Below are 23,626 nucleotides of genomic sequence, written 5' to 3'. Positions count from 1 at the left end.
AATGCATAAACAATTAAATACAGAGCTTTTAAGTCAGGATAATGAGAAACATTCTTTTTTTTTTTTTTTTTTTGAGACAGAGTCTTGCACTGTCACCTGGGCTGGAGTGCAATGACACAATCTGCGCTCACTGCAACTTCTGCCTCCTGGGTTCAAGTGATTCTCCTGCCTCAACCTCCCAAATAGCTGGGATTATAGGCACCCACCACCATGACTGGCTAATTTTTTGTATTTTTAGTAGAGACAGGGTTTCACTATGTTGGCCAGCTGGTCTCGAACTCCTGATCTCGTGATCCACCTGCCTTGGCCTCCCAAAGTGCTGGGATTACAGGCGTGAGCCACCGTGCCCAACACATTCTTTTATAAAATTTTTATTTTTAAATTTTACTTTAAGTTCTGGGATGCATGTGCAGAACATGCAGGTTTGTTACATAGATATACATGTGCCATGGTGATCTGCTGCACCTATCAACCCATCTTCTAGGTTTTAAGCCCCTCATGCATTGGGTATTTGTCCTAATGCTCTTCCTTCCCTTGCCCCCCATGCCCCTGACAGGCCCCAGTGTGTGACAATGGGGAGCATTCTTTATGATCACAGTCAGTAATGAGTAGATGCTCTGACCATTAGAATTGGCTGCTAGTTCCAGCTCTGCCCCACCCCATCTGTGACTTGGGCAATGACTTGACCTCTCAGAGCCTCAGTATCCTCGTCTGTAAAGTGAGGCTGACATCTAACTTGCTGTGTCAACATAAAGATTAAATGAGATAATGCAGGTAAAGTGCTAAGTACAACTTCTGAAGCCTGTATTGAGTAAATGCTCAATACATGTTAGCTGTGATTGCCTGTATTACACTGAGCCATACCTCCCCTTGACAGGGCACAATCAAGTATACTTGGGACAAAACTGCCATCCCTGGGCCAGCCTGCTGATCAGCAGCGAGTGATGCACAACATCACGGAGGCGTCTTCTGAGCCTAAGTGTTGATGCTTAGAGTGAAGGAAGTGACTCTTCAACAGGGACCAAAAACAAATAGAAGCTGTAGCTACAGCCCATAGCTATAGCTATGTTCCCCCATACTGAGGGGGAACAGTATGTGGAGGCCGCTGGTCACAAACGGCCTTTTTAGTGGTGGTCACACTCATAAATAGCCCTGCTGTCAGCAGGGAAATTTCTGAGTGCAGAGAGGGAGAGAATAGAGCCCGCTGGTTTGAGCTGGAGTAGGACAGTTCCTGGATGCTCTGGCCTCCTCTCTCTGCAAGCAGAGTGTGCGGTGTGAGACTGAGAACAAAGCGCTCCCACACTGGCCTCCGCCCAGCTGCCACTGTACCTCTCCCACCGTCACTCCCAGGAGCCACGTTTAGCAGTGCAGCCCACATCCTGCGCTGCTTAACCACAGCCCGCTGCTGGCTGCAGGCGGCTGCCTTAGGGTGGGGGTGTGCCTGCTTGAGACACCTCCCTCCTTCACTTCCCCAGCCCTGGCTCCGCAGCTTTTCCTGGCAGCTTGTGGAAATCTGTGTCCCATCCCCAAGCCGGGCTTCCACCGCCACTGTCTTCTTCCGTAACTTCATCTGTTTTTCAAGGCCTGTTTCTGTCTTGCCCATTTTCTACCAACCACTCCATCAGGGACCATCAGTCATTCTCTGCCACCTTTGATGTCTTCCTCCGAGAGAGGTTGGTGAAACCTTCTTTCTTTCTCTCCCGCCCATCCTCTTTCTTTCTTCCCTTCCTCAATCCCTCCCTTCTTTCCCTTTCCTTTTATTTTTCTTTCTCTCTTTTTCTTTTCTCTCCCCTCCCTCTACCCTTTCTTTCTTTTTTCTTTTTTTCTTTGTTTCTGAGATGGAGTCTCGCTCTGTCGCCCAGGCTGGAGTGCAGTGGCATGATCTCAGCTCACTCCTGGGTTCACGCCATTCTCCTGCCTCAGCCTCCCGAGTAGCTGAGACCACAGGCGCCCGCCACCACGCCCGGCTAATTTTTTGTATTTTTAGTAGAGATGGGGTTTCACCGTGTTAGCCAGGATGGGGATGGTCTCAGTCTCCTGATCTCATGATCTGCCTGCCTCGGCCTCCAAAAATGCTGGGATTACAGGCGTGAGCCACAGCGCCCGGGCTTTTTTTCTTTTTTCTTATTCCCTTATGCCCTCTCTAAAGAGAGCTTCAGGTAATGGCCCTACCAGCTGTGGAAACAGAGAGTGTTTGCATCTGGGGTCATAGCTGAGAATTTAGTCAAAGGTAGTGAGAACCTGAATGGTCTTGGGAATTAAGGCAGCCTCTCAGGGCTTCTCAGAAAAGAGGGACAGCAACTCTTTCAGCCAAACACAATTTATTTTTTCTCTCTCAGCTGAGAGGAGCCGAGCACATTTAGGGAGATGCAAATGACCATCCAGTGGCCTACAGCGGAGACAGGGGAGAGGGGGTTTGTGGGGGGTGAGGAGGGGTGTGGGGGGGTGGGTGGGGGGGTGTGGGTGTGGAGGGCTAGGGGGTTGCGGGGTTGATGGGGAGTGTGGGGGGAGGGAGGAGCACAGGGCTGGCTCAGAGCCAGGATCTGTGAACGGGGCAGAGCCTCTGTCAACATTTACCCAGTCCATCCCCAGAGAGGGTTGCAAAAGGGGACGGAGATAGAAAAGTAGATGGAATATTTTGGGATGGGGGACAACTTACATGCAAGAAGAAAAGGGAACTGAATGGAGAAGTTACATCCAAGGGGGAGGGAATGAATAGCAGAAATAAATATCCTGGCAAGAGGGCAGGCCAGCTGTGAGGATGTGACTACTGATAATGCTTCAAAGGAAGAAGCGGCAGCAATGTCTTAGGACTGGGTACCAGCAGAGAAGGCAGGAAGGAGGGAGCTGGGGATCAGGCTGGAGGGCGTGAGTTCGCCATGAGGCCGAGGAACGATGCTCTTGTGGGGTCCAAGACTAGCCCAGGAAACAGGGAGTCGCAGGGGGACTGGAGAGGAGCCAGACCTGGGCCAGCGGGAGGCAGTGTTCTCCAGGGGGTCAGATGCGTCTCTGATTCAGGCCAGAATACAGATCCTGCTGGCCTTTCCGGATGGGCTGGGAATGAAGTAGAGAGGAGGTGGTCAGTGGTGCGGAAGGAAGTACCTCCTGAGAAAGGACGCTGAAGATCTAGCTTTAGTGCATGGAGAGAGCTTTGGACTTGAAGTCAGGAGGCAGGCTGGAATTCTAATTTGGCTCGGACGGTAGGAGACTTCAACTGGTCACCTCCTTCCGTGAGCCTCAACTTTCCCATCTCAAAAATAGGAACTTAAAGACCCACCTTCCAGGGCTTCTGTCAGGGCTAAATAATTCACTTATACTAAATAATTCACTTATACTAAATAATTCACTTATACTAAAGTAAATACTACGTGCTTGGCTGGTGCTCAACAAATATTTGTTGAGTATATCCAGGTGTGAGAGTGAAAATATTTAACAACTAGTAGTGCACACATACCAATCAACAAGAACAATCCTGCTGATCCTCTGCCATGCCAGGCATTAACTCTTCAGTTACCCCAACTCAAGAGACAGCCTGGTGGGGGAGAGACTGGGATGCCTGGCCGTGTGTGTGTGTGTGTGTGTGTAAGGGTGGGTTGGGGTGAGCAAAGTTTGGGGCCATTTTCCAATGAAGTAATTTAATATTTCAATAGCTTTTATATAATATTTATATAATTTTAATATTTCAATAACTCGTATGGCTATACTGGTGCATGCTGGTGGAATATCAGCCTTGAATTTATTGTGTTAGAATTTGCACATACGATATTCTCCATGGCTGTATCCCAGATAATGAAGAAGCCAGAGAAAGAGGAGTTTGTCTCTCGCAAGCTTCCTCCTCTCCATGGTTGTGGAAGCCATGCAGCCTTTGAGACAGTCCTGTTTTACCATGAAGGAGGCAGAGGTGGCACATAGAGGGTCGTCATGGAAGCCCTGAGTGAGGGGCTTTGAAGCATCTGGCAGACAAGACGGGCCATCCCATCTGTTCCCTTGCCCCCCGACCGGAGGGGCATCCCCTCCAGCCTCCTGGCCCATTTCTATCCCCCGTTACCTCATAGTCTGGGTTGGGAACAGGTGGTGGCCTCTCCTTGTTTTGTCCTGCAGAGGAAGGAGGGGAAACGTTTCATTCCCATGAGGGAACCAATCTTGCAGCACTGTCTGTGCCAGTGAGACCCAGATAGAGAATGGCAAACCCTGTTGTTCTCTCTTCGACCACTTCCCTTTTACGTTCTTTCTCTTTTTTTTTCTTTCATTCATCTCTGAGGACCCTACGCTCTTCTCATCATTTTGTGACTTTCCTCAGCTCAAGGTCCTCCCATTGTTTCTCTACACAGGGAAGGGAAAGGAAAAGGCAGGAACTAATATATCAAAGTCTCTCTTCCCACAGCTTAGGGACAGAATCGGATGACTGCAGGCATCGACAGGCATGTGAGGAAGCCCGTCACGTTCATAAACTTTTTAGCACTTTTACAGGATGGAAGGAGGGGAGTGACATGAGATTTGAAACCCTCTGTTGAGATCTTGTCATCACAGTAGTAGAAGCTGTGCATAGAAGCTCTAGAGAAGCTGTTCTGACCTAGCTGTGGACTTGCCACCCACGCTGGCCCAGTCTGGTCGTCCCCCTTGGCAGGAATCTCATCTGACCGGACTCCACAGCCTTACCCCTTTGCCTGCCGCCAGCACCTGCTCCTCGTGTCACAGGCTTGGCCTTGGCCTTTCTATTCTTGCTCCAGTAGTAAACCAGCAGCAGCAAGCCCAGAGTGATGCAGATGTCCACTATGACAATTGTGGCCACCGCCATCACATCCATCTCCATGCAGTTCTCACACACTGTCAGGGACGGGGTGGGGAGAGGGGAAATCACTAAGCAAGGAAAACACAAGGCACTGGAGGTGAGGAGGGAGCGCCTGAAAGTCATTCTCCCCTTACTACTCACACACTTGCCACGGCCAGAGCCCCCCCTTCAATACGTTCAGAACAACATCGACAAGCAAAGAGTGGTGGCTGTGGGTGGAGGCACTGGAGTCAAACAGCCCTGGGTTTGAGTACCTGTTTTATTACTCACTAGCTGTGAGAAGCGTGAAGTGTGTTTTCAATTCACAGACGCTCTGTTTCCTCATCCCTTTACTCATGGGAATAAAATGGTATTTAACCCATATGGTTGTTGAGAGGATTATATGAAAAAAAATCCTTGATAAGTGTTGGATACAGACAGTGCTTGAGTGATACTTAATAAGCACTCAATAAATGTTAGCTATTGTTATTATTTTATTATTATACCTTAGCTTATGCCATTTTATCAGAGTGGACTTGAGTCTTTTTTGCAAACCTTTCTGAAAAATTTATCTCTGGAGGAAGCATTAGATAAACTCACGTTGGTGTGCCATGAACCTGGGTGTGATGCAGTGCAAATGACCCAGTCCTGTCTCTTAGGGAGTTGCTATTTTAGATCTTGCACAGACTGGGGTTACCCCAAAGCCTCATATTGGTGTTTAATCTATATTCCAGAAAACACTGATGCTGTGTGGTACCAGAGAGTCCCGGGACTGAGTGTGGGAGGAAGCACAAAGACACCAGGGCACTGTAAGCTGGGTTAGGGGAAATCATTGAGAATGCCCTTTTGAATGGTCCTCCCTAAAGAGCCGGTGGTGCCTGCTCTGGAGACCTGGATTACCTCTTGCCTTCAGGTAGAGATGATGGCTCGCATCCTCTGGATTGCTTCCTCTGGGGTAGCAGACATAATAACCACTTTGCTCCATTTCTGAAAATTCCGGCAGAAACAGGCGATCCCCAGAATCTTCTTTGTTTTTACCATTGTGCTGCCATTGTGCTTCAGATCCAAGATGCTGAGAGCATGTCAGTATTACTGTGGTTCCAGAGATGGAGACTTGATATGCTGGGGAGAAAGAAGGGAAATTGATGGAAGAAACCAGGACAACTTTTAGAAAAGGCAAATTAGTGACAAAAGAACCACCCAAATGCAGGAAGTCATCTGTCATCTAGGTCTTAGATTTGCTTGTCAAAAGGGAGCTCTACTGGCTGGAGGGTGTGGAAGAGGAGATAGGTGGAATGAAGGGAACTGGAGAACCTGAAGGGAACTAGAGAACCTTTGAGAGGTGGCTTTAGGGTTTACGCAGGGACATGGGGACTTGGGAAGGGTAAGATGGATGTAAAGAAAAACCCATAAAAGTCCCTATTTGGAACTTTTCTAAAACGGGGTTGAGAATGCAATGCTGGGAAGATTCTTGGGGTTAATCTCTCTCAATCAGTTCCTTCTCGTCTACCCACCAATCTGCATCCTCAGACAGGGCATAAATAAAAGACTAGTAAACTCACGTGTCTGTGTAATACTACCTGAAAATGAAAAAAGGAAACAGCAGTAAGAAAATATCTTGGTTTAGGTTTAAATTGTAGGTAAAATTTTTCTAGTGGAATTAGACACTGCCCACAAGACTTCCCAAAGGGGGTCTCATCCACTTAGGAGCCCTGAGTCTTGGAGGTGAGGTTCATGCTTAGCCTATGAGATTTAGCTCGTAGATATATTTATTAAATAGCTCATAGATGTAACTCAGATACATCGGATTCAGAATATACCAGCGTGTGCTCCTAGATCCAGATCTACTGAAGCTCAGAAAGCCTTAAAGTCCTAAAGCCAAAAAATTCCAGAGATCTTCAAGCTTATCCTCTTACATTAGCCAGAACTGTATTACAGATAGGTGTGAATGACAAACGAACCACCCAAATGCAGGAAGTCATCTGTCATCTAGGCCTTAGATTTGCTTGTCAGAAGGGAGCACTACTGGCTTTCTCAGAAAGAAAGCTCTCCACCGAATCACTGATTCGTGGACTTACCTATTTCTTACAATTCAGAAATTCTTTCTCAGAACTGAGTCTCTCATAATAGAGAAGAAACACCTTTATTCTTATTCCATATAATTTCCTCTCTGTTTGCCTTTAAATAATGTGAAATACTCTACACATTTTGAGGGAATGGTTCTTCCAATAAAAAGTGGTTTCACTTTACTTTGTATCTGAGCATAATCAGCTCTCAATTATTTTTGTTAGACGGAGGCCCATCAGTGTGGACAACTGAAATCAACTAATAAACCACTAACGCCATTCGCAGGTCCAGCCACGTTTCCCACAGCAGCCATTTTTGCCCTGGGAGGTGGAGCTAGGAGACCTTTCTTATTTCCTGGAAAACTTGTGGCTGGAACACTGGGTTCTGTTACAGCCTGGACATGACAGCTGGAGGAGAGGAGAGGCGGTGGTGCCGCTGTTAGGGACAGAGCTCTGGACTCAAGCGTCAGAAGCCCTGTGTTTGAATCCTAGATCTGCCCTAGTCTGTGTGACTGAGGGCAAGTCCTTTAACTTCGCTGAACCTCAACTTCTTTATCAGGGAAATGGAGATAAAACACCAACCTCACAGGGTCTTTGTGAAAATTAAACGGATTATGAAGGTGGAAGTGGATGACACATAGCAGGTGCTCAAGAAAAAGTTACTTCCTTTCCTCCTTTCCTTCTTGAGGTCCTGCTGCTCCCAGCACAGAACTGAACTCTGACCCAGTTGCTCCGGCAGCCCTCTGACAAAGACTGCACAGAATGTAAACAAATCATTCTCCAGGTTTTTCCACCTGCTTATAATTGGGAGCTGAGTAAAAGGACAGTAGATAGTTTATATTATTTTAATTTATAAATAATTTTTCATCACGGATGTTTCTTAGACATGTTAAATGAACTAGAAATCATCAATAGATTACATAGACATTATACTCTGCTGGGTGTGTTTGTTTGAAAAAAATGTAAAGAAAATTGCTCACAACTTTTATTGGCACAAATTCAGTAGCAGAGCTTAGACTTAACTCATGCTCACACAAGGGTCTAGATGTCTATGCTTAGACAGAAATGTGCTCCGCGTATGTTCATTGTGCACTATTCACAATAGCAAAGACATGGAATCAACCTAAATGCCTGTCAATGGTAGACTGGATAAAGAAAATGTGCTGCATATACACCATGGAATACTACGCAGCCATAAAAAAGAATGAGATCACGCACGTCCTTTGCGGGAACATGGATGGGACTGGAGGCCATTATCTTTAGCAAACAAACACAGTGACAGAAAACCAAATACCACATGTTCTCATTTAGAAGTGGGAGCTAAATGATGAGAACACATGAACACAGAGGGAAATGACACACACTGGGACCTCTCAGAAGGTGGAGGGTGGGAGGAGGGAGAGGATCAGGAAAAATAACTAATAGGTACTAGGCTTAATGCCTAGGTGATGAAATAATCTGTACAACAAACCCCTATGACACAAGTTTACCTATATAACAAACCTGCACATGTACCCCTGAATTTAAAATGAAAGTTAAATTAAAAAAAGATATGTGTGCTCACAAAGATTTTATACACATCAAGAGATAGTATTTCATAATGGTTAAGAAAATGAACTTCAGTATCATATAAATCTGCATTAAAACTTTTTTATTTTTAAATTTCTATTTATTAATTTTTTCAGAGACAGTGTCTTTCTTTGCCACAGAGGCTGGAGTACAGTGGCACAATCTTGGCTCAATGCAGCCTCACCCTTCTGAGCTTAAGTGAGTCTCCTGCCTTGGCCTCCCAGTGTTGGGATTATAGGCATGAACCACGGCATCTGGCCTAAATCTGCATTTATATCTCTAGGACTGGACTGTTTATTTATTTTTGTTTATTTTTGTATTTATTTGAGCCTTTGTTTCCTTCACTGTACAATAGGAGTGTTAGAAGAATTAAATGAGGATATTCAAGTAAAATATTTAGAGCAATGCCTAAAACATACGTGCTCAGTAAACTTTAATGCTTATCATCTATAGTCAGGGTGCTTTTCATGTATTAATAGCTAAAATTCACCTACTGCCTGTTTTTTGTTTGTTTGTTTGTTTTGAGACAGAGTCTCGCTCTGTCACCCAGGCTAGAGTGCAATGGCGCAATCTCAGTTCACTGCAACTTCCGCCTCCCAGGTTCAAGCAATTCTCTTGCCTCAGCCTCCTGAGTAGCTGAGATTACAGGCACCTGCCACCACGCCTGGCTAATTTTTGTATTTTTAGTAGAGATGGAGTTTCACCATGTTGGCCAGGCCGGTCTTGAACTCCTGACCTCAGGTGATCCTCCCACCTCGGCTTCCCAAAGTGCTGGGATTACAGGCGTGAGCCACCATGCCCAGCCCACCTACTGCCTTTTATGTCAGATAATGTTCTAAGCGCCTTAAATAAACTACTCATTTGGTCCTCATAATAACCCTACAAGTTAGGTAGCACTATTATTTCCATTGTCCCATGATGATGCTATGGCACAGAAAAGTTAGGTAAATTACTCAAACACACCCAGCAAGTAGAGAGTTGAGCCAAGATTCAAACATTCTGGTCTAGCTCAGTTAGACTCTTATCCTCATACTATAGAGCTTTATCTCTTCTGCATAAAATATTTTTCTTCCCTAAAACATAAGCTTATCCTTTAAAATTCAGCTCAAGGATCACCTCCCCCAGGGAACCTTTCCCAATGACACTCGGTAGAGTTGATCACTCCCCTCTTTATACTTCATTTTACTCTGTATCTACCCATATTATAACATGCAACTCACTATATTTTCAATTATTTGTGTCTCACACAAGACCATCAGCTTCTTGAGGGGAGGTAATTAGCAATGTGTTCATAGTTTGTTCATTTATTCATTCAAAAAATATTTATTGAGCACCTACTATGTGCCAGATACTGGGCTAGGTAAATGAGACACTGTCTCTGTCTGCCTTGAAAGATTTCAAAAACATATACACAAACACATGGCAGCTCCAACCCACACCCATATGTGTGTGATCAGAGATACATATATGCACAGCTATAATCTGACATGACAGCTAGCAACAAATACAGGCACATTTCATACAGATCTCATTGAAAGATACTCGTATTTTCCCTTTAATAGTTTTAGTTCTCAGTGTTTGTTACGGTGATTGTACTCTATGACCATTTCATTCCACATTTGAAAACTTTTGCTAGATAGAGTGGAAATCCTCTTACCCATTTCTTCATTACCTGAAAAGGAAACGGTAAGAAGCCATTAGTAATGTTTCGGCAACGAAGATCAGACCCTGCTCCCGTGGGTTGGGACTCTTCCCTCAACCCTTAGGAAACAATGGAACTTCCAATTTCCTTGGCTGCATATAAAAAGCTGTTTTGGGCCTTACGTCTTATCTGACGACTATTTACAAAAATGGCTCCTAAGGACACTACAAATTAGGCAGCATGGCGGAATCTAGGCTGGCATAGTGGTTGCCTTTATTTTAATTTTTATTTTTGAGACAGTCTCGATCTGTTGCCCAGGCTAGAGTGCAGTGGTGCAATCTTGGCTCACTACAACCTCTGCCTCCCAGGTTCAAGCGATTCTCTTGCCTCTGCTTCTCGAGTAGCTAGGACTACAGGCGTGCACCACCATGTCTGGCTAATTTTGGTATTTTTAGTAGAGACAGGGTTTCGCCACGTTGGCCAGGCTGGTCTCAAACTCCTGGCCTCAAGTGATCTGCCCACTTCGGCCTCCCAAAGTGCTGGGATTACAGGTGTGAGCCACGGTGTCCAGCCATGGTTGCCATTAAATACAACATTGGTTCACTCTGTTTGGAAGAGCTGATTGAATAGAGGGCCTTCCAATGTTGGAACACTCCTGACTCTACTGCTGTGGTTGAGAGAGTAAGTTCAGGCTGGGTACACTCATATGCACGTGCACTCGCATAAACACATGTGTACACACATGTATTCAGACATGTGATTCTGAACACACACCCAAATGTTGCCCCAGCAGCTTATCCAGAGTAACCCTGTGCATGCATTCTGGCTACATCTCCTCTGCAGAATCTCACATCAAATATGAGATGCAAACAAAAGAAAACTGTTTGTGCTTTCAACTTCATTTAAGCCTCAATTTTTCTTTTGTATAGTTAAGACTCATTATTTCCTGCCTCTGTTGCTTCCCCCTTCTGGGCTAGAAATATCTCCAGACTTGTGAGGAAAGTCAAAGGTGTAGATGGCAGAAACTCCTTTTCCTGACCTCCGTGGAAGTTCTGTGGGAGGCCTAAGAGAAAGCTCCACTCATAACTACAAACAATGATGGGGTGGTTTCATAAAAAAGAAAGAAAGCATATCTCACCATCTTGCCCCCAAACGCCAACTAGAAAATAAATAAGAAAAAAAAAAGTGTTAGTAAATGTTGTGGGTACCTGCATTCCTAAACAGAAAAAGGGCTGTGTTGCAGTATGACCACTGATGACATCTGATGTCCTTCCCAGTTGCTGTAGAACAGTGGAACTTACTGCTGGTATTGACCAGGGGTTCCCAGGAAATTTGGGAGGAAATAGAGGAAGGAAGCATCTAGCATTAACAATGAGTCCACAATTTCTGACAAGTGGGAGTCAGAAAAAGTTAGGACCATATTTTTGGATGACTAGAGATATAGCAAAAGAATTTTGCCCTCAAGCCTCCATTTTGAACATTGGTCTCTGTGGAAGAAAAACACACTCTTGGTTGGGTACAAACACTGGGATTCTTGTTCCATCTCTGGCTCTGCTTTTCTGGTGGTTCAGTTTTTCCATTTGTTTTCTGCTTGAGACAGAGATGGAAATATTTGAAACCCTGATTACTCATCATCTAGGGCCTGTGCGTTGAAGAGCCTGACCACATTTCCACCGGGCCCTCCAGGATGCCCTCACTCAGCAATACCCTGGATTCATTACAATGATCAGTTTCCCTGGCATTGCCTGAAAGCTTTCTGCACACCTAGGCCTTTCTTTTACTGAAACCTCTACACGGGGGGAGATAGGATCCCCACTTTCCTATCCCCAGAGCAGACTGGACACATTCCTATGATGCCAGACGTCTAGGGGTGATTGGGTCTTTGATACTCTCTCTTTTATTTTCTATTTATTTATTTATTTGTTTATATATATATTTTTTTTGAGACACTCCAGGCTGGAGTGCAGTGGCTTGATCATGGCTCACGGAAGCCTTGACCTCCTGGGCTCAAGTGATCCTTCTACCTCAGCCTCCCAAGTAGCGGGACTATAGGCGTGTGCTACCACGCCTGGCTAATTTTTAATTTTTTGTAGAGATGGGGTTTCACTCTGTTGCCCAGGCTAGTCTTGAACTCCTGAGCTCAAGTGATCTTCCCACTTTGGTCTCCCAAAATGCTGGGATTACAGGCGTGAGCCACTGCACCTGGCCCTCCTCCTCCTCCTTCTATTTTTAAGGAAAAGCATACTTTATAACACAGATCTCTAAGAATATGCCTGGCCACTCCCTACAGGAGTCACATCCTGCCACTTGCTACTCAATGTGTTCCTAGGACCAGTAGCAGATTAATAAACTTGAGAGCGTACTAGACATGTGGAATCTCAGTCTCCAGTCCGGGTCTTTTGAAACAGAAGCTGCATTTTTAACAAGATCCCCAGGTGATTTGTGTGCACATTCAAGACGTGAGAAACCTAAGATGAAGCAGGAAGTGGAGACATCATGGCTGTGGCTCTGAGACGGGGGCACCAGCTGTGATAGTGTTTTCTAGGTCTTTGAAATAAAACCATCACGAGCCATTTTGCCTCATGTGGTGCAGCCATTTAGAGCACAAACAGTCCTGGTCTCACAGATCGGCTTCAGCACTTACTATGTTCTTTAAAACAAGTTATTTAACTTTTTTGAGTATCAATTTCTTAATCTGTAAAGTAGAGGACTTATCAGTTTATATAGTAAAAGTTAAAAACAATTTTAAAAAGAGGATATAACACCTTCCTTCCCAGGTGGAAGTAGGATTAAACCAGTTAACATGTCTAAATAATTTTTTCTTTACATAGCATCTGACACTCAATAAATGGCAACTTTTTTTGTATTATTTATTTCATATGAGATATATAAATGCTCTTGGTTATATATCAATTCATAATCCATCTTGCTTCAGAAAAACTAAATAAACTGAAAGCTGTCGGTTACTTGAAAAGGACTAAAAATTACGAGGCATTTTATGGTCTCAAAGACAATGAACTTGCTATATATGCCCTGTGCAGAGCTTGGGTGCAACTATCGGGTCTCCCCAAAACAAGGAGTGGAGCTTCGCTCTTCTAGTCTCTTTTGGGTTAGTTCTGGAGAGCTGGGTAAGTTGGAATGAGCTCGTTCTTAGAGGTAGTGAGACCTCTCTGCTCGCAATAGCTATGATCACCCCAACTGCTCTTCTTTGCCTGCTCCCGGAATGCTCTCCCAGGCACCCGTGGCCTATCTTTTTCTTTAGTCCCTAGCTCTAATCCCCCACCCTAACATAGCACCAACAGTTCCTTACATCTGGTAAATGAGGCTCCTTGGTGCCACTGAGCAGTGCCAGGTAAGGCTGTAGCCTTCCAGTGGTCTGGAGACACACCACCCTTTCCACTCCACCCTACTCACTTGATAAGAGGCAGAGGCCCAGAACTCTCCAGCGAGTGCCCGACTGCATCTTTCTTTCATGGGACGGTTACTTTACTAAGATGGCGGAGGCCAGCAAACTTACTACTTCTGGAAAAAAAGCAAAACAGATGACGTTTTCAAAACATCTGCTAGAGATAAGGACCCTGGGGCCATTGTTCCCAATGCTAGGATGAAAAAGGAGGGCTTTATAAGACAGAGACTCACCATTTTCTGAAGCAGGCACCTGAGGCTGGGAGGGGAGGAGGGTTTCTGAACCCCACACAGGAAGTAGAGGGGCCTCTGGGCCTGCCGGTTTTACCTCACTTGGAAACGTTCAAGGCAGAGGCCTCCACCTGGATTGGTTGAAGAAAGCTGGGTCCCACAGCCTTCCTAGAAGGTCAAACAAGAGGACTCTGACAAAACCTGGAGGGGCCATGAAAAATACATGACATTTAGCTGTCCAGACCATGTAGTAGGTTGGCACAAAAGTAATTGCAGTTTTTGCCATTAAAAGTAATGGTAATACAATATGCCTCCACATTGTGGGGTCCTCCTTCCCCTATAGGCTCTGACAGGAAGAGGGAGATGCACTGAACATTTGCTTTCTTTATGGTGGATCTGGCACGGAGCAGCAGGGTGCAGCCATCTTATAAATAAAACTTCTTGGCTTGAAAATACATGTTGACTTAAATCTGTAAGATGCCATTTTTTTGCCTATAATTTTACAAAAATATTTAAAAACACAAGACTCAATGTTGAACAGGGAGTGATAGTGTCAAAGTCTGCTGGTATGAGTGTGAATTGATGTAACTTTTCTTTATGCTTACGTGTGTGTCAATCAAATGCTTACTATATCCAAGCACTGTTCTAAGAGCTTTTCTGACATATTTAATCCTTAAAAGAACCCTCGAAGTTAAGTATTATTTTTATTTTTATTTCCATTTTATACTTGAGTAAACTAAGGCTCAGGCAGGTTATCTAAGTTGCAGATTACAGAGCTGGGACTCTAGAAATCATTTTGATGAAATTCACTTACTTAATGCACATTTTCTGTCTACTGTACTGTAGTTATATGCTGGGTGCTAGTAATACAGGAGTAACAAGATAAATAGTCCTCTTGGATAAAAAAGGCAATGTGGAGATTAAACAGATAACTTCACAAGCAATAACCATGCCCCGCATGATGGTGTACACCTGTACTTCCAGCTACTCAGGAGGCTGAGGCAGGAGGATTGCTTGAGCCCAGGGGTTCGAGACTGTAGTGAGTGTGATTTTGCCTGTGAATAGACACTGCACTCCAGCCTAGTGAGTGTGCACAACATAATGAGACTCCAGCTCTAAAAAAACCCCCAGATAACTTCAGGAGATTGATGCTAAGAAAGAAGACGTTCAGGTGCTGTGGGAGTGATAGAAGGGAACTAAGATAGTCTGGGGTGGGGTGGGGAAGAGAAGGTCCCCCTGAGCAGGTGACATTGAAGCTGAAGTTGATGGAGGAACAGCAATGAACCAGGTGGAGTGGATAGCGTTCCAGACAGAGGGAGCAGCATGTTTGAAACCCAGAGATGAGGAAGAGAAATGGAAAGTCCAGAACAGCAGGTAACAGGGAGAAAGAGGAACGTAAGAAATGATACAGGAAATTCACCAGATGTGGTACTTTGGGAGGCCAAAGCAGGCAGATTGCTTGAGGCCAGGAGTTCAAGACCAGCCTGAGCAACATAGTGAAACCCTATCTCTACAAAAAAAAACCAAAAAACAAAAAACCCCAAAAATTAGCCAGGTGTGATGGTGCTCACCTGTAGTCCCGCTTACTCGGGAGGCTGAAGTGAGAGGATCACTTGAGCTCAGGAGGTTGAGGCTGCAGTCAGCTATGATTATGCCACTACGCTCCAGCCTAGGCGATAAAGTGAGACCCTGTAAATAAAAAAAAAAAAGAGAGAGAGATAGGAAACTCAGCAGGGGCCAGATGGGAAGGGATTTGCAAGCTATGTTAGGGGTTCTTAAGGATTTTCTTAGGGCTGTAGGAAGTATTCAAATAGTGACAGTATCAAATTGTTATAATATTCAAATGGAAAAAGTTTTTTTTTTTAGATGAAGTCTCACTCTGTTGCTCAGGCTGGAATGCAATCATGCGATTTTGGCTCACTGCAACCTCCCCCTCCCGGGCTCGAGCGATCCTCCTGTCTTATCCTCCCAGGTAACTGGAATTGCAGGTGCCCACCTCCATGCCCAACTAATTTGTGTATTTTTGGTAGAGACAGAGTTTCACCATGTTGCCCAGGCTGATTTCGAACTCCTGAGCTCAAGCGATCTGCCCATCTTGGCCTCCCAAATTGCTGGGATTACAGGCATGAGCCACCACGCCTGGCCAAAACGAAAAAAGTTTTATGATGGAAGTAATACGTGCATGTTAAAAACAATGCATATAGAAGGGCTGTATAACAATAGTCCCCCGTTCTACCTTACTTCACCCCTACACTTCTCCCTAGGGAAAACAACTTTTAAGTTTTTCAGCTTCTTTTTTTTTCTGGTGGTTACCTTCGTGTCTGTAAATGTGCATTGCTATCCATCGGGTTCTCTCGGAAACAACGATGGAGATTTGTGCAGGTGGCTCTCTGAGGAAGCACAGGAGCATTATCTGTAAGGGAGAGAGGGGTCGCATCTGGCAGAGAGACGTGAACTGCGATGAGACATATCAGGAGCCTCAGCCAGAGCCATGGGGAGTTCTCAGCCTGGGATCACCTTCCCAAGTTATCCTGAATTGAGCAAAGCGGCCATGAAAAATACCTGAACTGGTATTTAGGTATTATGAATTGAGGCTCTGTGAAGTTGGGTGAGGCAGCTGCTTTTGCTGAGGGCAATGCCTTTGAAAGACCTCAACTGTGAGTCCTTGAGTACAAGAATCCCAGCAGCTGGGGGAGGAAGCAGCCCTGGGGTAGTGACCTGGGTGCAGCCACAGTATCCATGCAGTTTAACCCTTGCACTGCTTGGATCCATTCGCTTCATATAATAATTCCATCCCATCCTTAAACAGCCTTTTCAGGATTCTGGTTATCTGTTTTCTTGGAGAAGCTTTAAAAAGGAAAGTTTCCTAACAGGACAAATTACAGCCCCATTAGCACAGTTGTCCCAGGGCACATCTGATAGGTAACCCTTGTTCCCTATTCTGGATTGCTCCTAGCCTCAGCTAGCACCTCTGCTGACCTCAGGGAAGACACAGCTTGAGGAGTGTGAGCCCCTGGCCGTGTGGTCTTTTCAGGCTGTGTCTGCTGCACTTGCCCATTTACCATCAAAATTGCACTAAAAGATGCCCCAGGGGATCCCTTGGATTCTATCTGAGTTGTCTCTGCAGCCCTGCCTCCTCCTTATCATCAGATATGGAGAGATTCACTCTGCTGGGGGAGCAGATCTTTTTTTTTTTTTTTTTTTTTTTTTTGCATGCTGGTCTCTTGGCAGTGGTGTAGCTTAAAGTTTAGTGGGTGCTGTGGTGAAAGTGTTCTGCCTCTGGAAACCATGGCCCCTGGAAACTCAGAGCCTAGTGTTAGCGGGACAGGAAGCACAAATTTCCTAAGTGGGTCACTGGAAGTAATGGTAAGCATGAATATTCCTACTTCTAACCTTTAGCTCTTGGACACATGCATTTTACCTTTTGGAGACATAGTATCATGTAACAGTCATTGGCTTAATATGTATATCACACGTCCTGAAGGATAGTGCCCAGTCCTAGCAGGGTGTTATCTCTAAGTTGATACCTTATCTATGTCTTCCAAAGACTATTCCACAGATTCATCAGGCTGGCAGCTTCTGGGTGGTGTGGTATATGATAGGGCCAGTGGATCCCATGGTCTTATGTCCACTGACACGTCTTTGCTTTAAAGTGGGTCCCGTGGTCTGTCGTGATGCTATGGAAGATCCAATGCTGACGGGTCAGACAGTATGTGAACTCTTGGATAGTACGGCTAGCTCAGGCAATGCGGGCAAGAGAATCAAACTCATACCCAGAATATGTCAAATGAATTGATCTGTCCTGTCAACGAATTGAGCCCTTTCCAGATTTTGGTTTGAGAAGGGTCCAATGTAATCCACTTGCCAAGAAATGACTGGTTGGTTTCCTTCAATGATGATGCTAAATTGGAGGCTCAGCACTGAACTCTGTTTTGGCAGTGGCAGTAGCTGGATCAAGCTTTGTGAGTGGGAGCCCACACTGTTGTGCCCAGGTCTAGCATTTACCATTGCCACCATAGCTACTACATTCATAACCCCACTGTTTGAGTGCTGGGATGGCCATGGACAGAGGCTAGCTGACTTTAACTGGCCAAGTCATTTTCTTCTACTTTGTGTTGTGGTGCCTCTTCCACGACGGATGTTCTCTGCTTGGTGTTCACTGCGACACAAAGATCTTTACACCTGGTAACGACTCCCATGGGTCCATACACATGCCTCTTCCCCAGACTTTCTGTCCCCAATCTTCTACTCTTACTTGTTCCAGGCCCCTGATCAATAAATTAAGCCACTCACCCCTGCTCATGGATATCTATATATTCTGATATTAGGCCAGTTCTCTTTCCACATAAAGTGAATGAACATGTACAGTGGCAGAAGCTCTGCCCTTTGAGAGGATTTCCCTTTACTACTCTTTCTTTTTCTTTTCTTTCTTTTTTTTTTTTGAAACGGAGTCTCACTCTGTTGCCCAGGCTGGAGTGCTGTGGCACCATCTTGGCTCATTGCAACCTATGCTTCCAGTGCTCAAGCAATTCTTGTGCCTCAGCCTCACGAGTAGCTGGGACTACAGGCACGTGCCACCATGCCCAGCTATTTTTTTTTTTTTTTTTTTTGAGACGGAGTCTGGCTCTGTCGTCCAGGCTGGAGTGCAGTGGCCGGATCTCAGCTCACTGCAAGCTCCGCCTCCCGGGTTTATGCCATTCTCCTGCCTCAGCCTCCCGAGTAGCTGAGACTACAGGCGCCCGCCACCTCGCCCGGCTAGTTTTTGTATTTTTTAGTAGAGACGGGGTTTCACCGTGTTAGCCAGGATGGTCTCAATCTCCTGACCTCGTGATCCGCCTGTCTCGGCCTCCCAAAGTGCTGGGATTACAGGCTTGAGCCACCGCGCCCGGCCAGCCCAGCTATTTTTTTTTGTATTTTAGTAGAGACCGGGTTTCACCATGTTGCCCAGGGTGGTCTTGAACTCCCGAGCTCAGGCAATCCACCGCCTTGGCCTCCAAAAGTGCTGGGATTATAGGCGTGAGCCACCACACCCGGTTCCCTTTACTACTCTTTCAAGGTCGTCTCCTACTGGGAATGCAGGACTGCAGGACTGCAGCATTCCATTTTTGGCTTGCATCCACATACTAAGATGACATCTGTCAAGGAAGCTCAGGCTTTATTCTCCTCTGTCGGCTGTCTTCAAGAATAGCCCGCCGGGCAGCCACAGGTTCAACTGAAGGTGAAGTATTAGTGTAGTAGTGGTGGATGATGGAGGAGTCTGGGCCCTGTGCTTCTGCAGTTGCTGCTTGTGTCCTCTGTCACTGCTCATGCCTCAGCCAGACTGCATTCCTTCCATCTTGCAGTGGATTGTTGCACCCACCCAACCTCATGAATTGGAAGGTCTGATACTGCTTAGCTTATAATGGGCAGATCCAGTTTAATGGTCAGTTGATGTCCCATTGTCAGTTACTCAACTTCTTCCTGTGTCTCTACTCTAGTAGCATCCCAAGAGCTGCTTTTCAAATGGCATATAATTCTCTGCTACAGGTAGAATGGCCTTGTTCCCGAACCCTAGGTATCAACATTGTGATTCTCCTACTAGAACTTGCCATAAATTCCAAAAGCCATCTTTTCCCACCACAGATACTTCTAACTGCCACCAGGGTTACTGGTATGTGGCCCAAATTGCAGAGGGGCTTGTACCACAGCATGGACTTGCTGCAGAGCGCTTTACTGCTCTGGGCTCCATTCAAAGCTGTAAGAGCTTTATGTCACTTGGAAATGAAGAGGCCTATAAGGCATTGTCTTTCTTCATGGTGGGGATGGTGCAAGTATGATAACATAGCCTCTACTTTGGAAGAAATGGCCTGGATGGTCCAAGACCTTGCACTCTTAAAAAGGACACCTGGCCAGGCGTGGTGGCTCATGCCTGTAATCCCAACAGTTTGGGAGGCCGAGGTGGGTGGATCACCTGAGGTCAGGAGTTCAAGAGCAGCCTGGCTAACATGGTGAAACCCTGTCTCTACTAAAAATACAAAAGTTAGCCGGGCATGGCAGTGGGCACCCGTAATTCCAGTTACTCAGGAGGCTGAGGCAGGAGAATCGCTTGGGTCCGGGTGGCAGAAGTTGCAGTGAGCTGAGAGCATGCCATTGCACTCCAGCCTGGGCAACAGAGCGAGACTCTGTCTCAAAAAAACAAAAACAAAAACAAAAACCAAAAAGCAGAAATGTAAAGAGTGTAATTGAACCGCTTGCAATGCATGGATAAATGCTTGAGGGAATGGATACCCCATTCTTTAGGCTGTGCTTATTTCACATGGATGTCTTTATCAAAACATCTCATGTGCCCCATAAACATATACACTTACTAGGTGCCCACAAAAATTAAAAAAAAAATGCTGGTGCTTATTTATTAGAATGCATTGGCAAATCCTCTAGGCCCTCCTGAGGGACAGAGTCAGCTGGCGGGTTTTCTGGTATTTGAGAGGAGATTCATTCTAGCATGCTCACTCTCTGATCCTTTTCAGTCCTTTCTCCATAGTCTGCCACAGCATTTCAGACCCTCTACTTCATTTAATGTGGGCCACCACTTTTACCAAACTTTCAAGAGCCTTCCTAGCAGCAGATTAAATCAGTCTCCTAGGGTGCATACCAGGTATTAAATCTCGTGTCATGAGAGCGCCCCCACATTGACAAAGCCTCTTCCATTCAGCTTTACATTCTACCCCACTTGATCCCCATGCCGCCCACAGGCAAATGCCCCAGGTCTTGCCAGTCCACATCAGTGGGGTCTTGGCATATCAATCTCTCTCTTCTCTCAGCAGCCCCAGCACTTCCTCAGTTGGGTCATCTTGAGAATTGACTCTAGTGATTGATCTGATGGCCAGGAGGGGAGGTGAGGGCAGATTCTGAGACAGGCTAATAATGTTGTCTTGTAAGGTACCTTCTTATATGAAGCCTAGGTCCAGCGGGTTCAGGGGAAACTGGAAGTTCAGGGGTCTCCATCACATTTGCTCAGCCTCAGGGTCCCATATCTTCCTTATCATGGCCCTGATTTTGGCATAAGCAACTTACCTAGGCTAAGAATTCCTCCTCTGAAATTCTTCCACTTTTATGGAGAGTGCCTTCTAGCTGCAGGAGATGAGGTCCTCTTTAAATCCTGCTAAGGAAGCCAGCCTCTGACTGACTTTGTTTTAAATTGGTGACTAATTGATATGAGCTTGTCATTTTCTCTCTTTAACATATCAGTGGTTCTAAGCAATGGTCACCCAATTTCACAGTCTTCATCGTTACTATTTACCTGAACTTCTCCCATACCAGGGGCATTTCATAAGCCAGTGTATTCCTTCCACCTTAATCTTGGCCCAGTTCACCACAGGGACTGTAGCTACTCCTACCATTGATGATGGGGTCTTCATTGCCATCTGATATTCAACTCCAGAATCCCATCTTTAAAATCTACTTTTAAGGACCACTTCTAGAACCAACTAGTTTAGGATTGGTCCCCCAGCAGCAGAGTTTGGGATTGCAGTTCTTGTTCAAGTGATTTGGTGAGGGAGCGCCCTCAGGTGAGTTCTGTAAGGGAGTAAGGACGGCACTGGATGGCACGTTAGAAGAGGAGAAACAGCTAGTTCAAAATGTGGGTTCAGCTGAGGTCCAGCCCTAATCTGATCTCCAGGGGAGCTCTGGAGCAAGAATGCCCCCACTGAGTTGTCCCACCTAGAGGCAGGAGACTGAAAATCTGTATTCCCCTATCTGTCAGTCATTGGCTGCAGGATGCCAGGTAAGGCAGCTTCCTGGAGGTGGAGGGCAATTCTCAGGTGAAGAGTGTTGCTGTGAAGCTATTAGCAGTCAATACTCACAGAAGCCAGGGGATAGGTGCACTGAGCAGGTGAAGGGGATGCGACGGGGCACCAACAACACCTGCTACAGCATGCAGGTGCTACAGCATGCATCTCTAAACACTGATTTCCATTTCCTATCTGGTGAGTTTTATGTAAATGAAATCACTCATACCTTGTGTTTGGTGTCTTTTGGTCAACATTAGATTTCTGAGAATCTTATACGTTGTTGTTTGGGCTGTGTTCCACAAATTTTAATATGTTGTATTTTACTTATTCAGTTAAAATATATTCTAATTTCCATTGATTTATCTTTGACTCGGGATATTTTGAAGTGTATTGCTGGAACTGGCATTAAGAATAGACATAATTCAATAAAACAGAGTAGACAGCACAGAAAAGGACCCTAACATATATAAACAATTGATTTTCAAGGAAAGTGCCAGGATAATACAATGGGAGAAATGGTAGTCTTTTCAACAAATGGTTTAGGAAAAGCTAGATAGAAATCTGTAAGGAAAATAATGAATTTCAATCCTTACCTCAAACTATGTGGAAAAAGAGAGAGAGAGAGAGAGAACTTGAAATAAGGACCTAAATGTAAAAGCTAAAACTATAAAACTTGTGGAAGAAAACATAGGATAATATCGCTATAGCTTTGGAGTAGGCAAAGATATTTTGGGATACAAAAATAGTAATCATGAAAGGAAAAAAAGAATAAGTTATACTTTGTCAAAATTAAAAACTTCTGTCTTTTGAAAGATTCTATTAAAATGAAAAGGTAAGTCACAGACTAGGAGAAATAATTTACAATATGTGTATCTGACGGGGACTTGCATTCAAAATATACAAGTAACTCTTACAAATTAGTAAGAAGAAGGCAGCCCGATAAAAAATTGGGCAAAGGATATAAGTAGGCACTTCATAAAAGAAGACATACAAATAGCCAAGAAGCACATGAAAATATTCTCAACATCATTAGTTGTCAGGGAAATGCAAATTCAAAACACAATGAGATACTACTATACACACTCTGAAATGGCTAAAATTAGGATAACTGACAATATTAAGTGTTGAAGAGGATGTGGAACAATTGGAGCTTTTTTACTTTGCTGGTGGGAGTGTGGAATGGTAAAACCACTTGAAATAACAATGGAAAAATGGTTTGTCAGTTTCTTATAAAGTTAATGTACTTTTATGTTATGACTCAGCAATACCATACCCAGGTTATTTACCCGAGATAAATGAAAACATGTGTCCACAAAAAGATATGTATATGAATGATCACAGCAGTTTTAAAAAAATAATAATGGCAAAAACCTGGAAACAGCCCAAATGTTCAACAAGAGATGAATGAATAAATAAATTGCAGTGCATTCATAGCATACTACTAAAGCAATACAAAGGAGCAAACTACTGATGCATACAACATGGGTACATCTTAAAAACTTTATTTTAAGTAAAGAAGCCAGACACAAAAGTGTATGTGCTGTATGGTTCCTTTTATATGAAAGTCTAAAACAGTAAGGTTTATTTATTATTATTTTAAAATTTATTTTCTTCTTTGTAGAGACAGCATCTCACCAGGTTACCCAGACTTTTTTGGACTCCTGGACTCAAGTGATCCTCTTGCCTCAGCTTCCCAATGCGCTGAGATTACAGGTGTGAGCCACTATGCCTGACTTAGAATAGTAATATTTAATTTACAGTGACGGAAAATTATTGGTTGGTTGGGGCTGGAGGTAGGTGGAAGATTGATTGCAAAGAGCCTTGAGGGAACCTTTAGGGGTGACAGAAATGTTTTGTATCTTAACTGGGGTGGTGGTTACACGAGTGTATACATTTGTCAAAATTCCCGAACTATATATTTAAAAGGGTGCATTTTATGGTATGTAAATCAAACCTCAAAAAAGAATGTACAAATAGACATATATACACTTACAGGAGAATGACTACAGAACAATGTCAAAGTAATAGATCACAGAGTAAAAGGGGAGGGGCAAGGATTGGTTGGTTGTTTTTTTCATTCTAAGCCTTCAGCAAATTGAATTTTTTTTTTTTTTTTTTTCCCGGAGACAGGGTCTTGCTCTGTCACCCAGGCTGGAGTAGAGTGACATGATGT

General features: G+C 44.7%; 1 protein-coding gene across 1 annotated transcript in view; it reads right to left on the bottom strand.

Annotated features, from left to right (window-relative positions):
- Window positions 1–2,304: 2,304 nt before the first annotated feature.
- The window catches only part of CD3E (CD3 epsilon subunit of T-cell receptor complex), a 62,373-nt gene continuing 41,051 nt past the window's right edge, over window positions 2,305–23,626 (bottom strand). The window contains exons 2-11 of the mRNA XM_015435352.3: window positions 15,256–15,373; window positions 13,688–13,852; window positions 13,463–13,570; window positions 11,187–11,207; window positions 10,064–10,078; window positions 6,334–6,351; window positions 5,672–5,893; window positions 4,660–4,827; window positions 4,049–4,095; window positions 2,305–3,054 (exon numbers count right to left, since the gene is read on the bottom strand). Coding sequence (XP_015290838.2) covers window positions 2,998–3,054; window positions 4,049–4,095; window positions 4,660–4,827; window positions 5,672–5,893; window positions 6,334–6,351; window positions 10,064–10,078; window positions 11,187–11,207; window positions 13,463–13,511 — 597 coding nt within the window. The 5' untranslated portion in view covers window positions 13,512–13,570; window positions 13,688–13,852; window positions 15,256–15,373 and the 3' untranslated portion in view covers window positions 2,305–2,997. The remainder of the gene's footprint in view (window positions 3,055–4,048; window positions 4,096–4,659; window positions 4,828–5,671; window positions 5,894–6,333; window positions 6,352–10,063; window positions 10,079–11,186; window positions 11,208–13,462; window positions 13,571–13,687; window positions 13,853–15,255; window positions 15,374–23,626) is intronic.

Source organism: Macaca fascicularis, chromosome 14, assembly GCF_037993035.2.
Source record: "Macaca fascicularis isolate 582-1 chromosome 14, T2T-MFA8v1.1".
NCBI classification, from domain to species: Eukaryota; Metazoa; Chordata; class Mammalia; order Primates; family Cercopithecidae; genus Macaca; species Macaca fascicularis.
The sequence above is the reverse complement of the archived record's forward strand: the minus strand, read 5'-3'. Positions and strand labels throughout refer to the sequence as shown.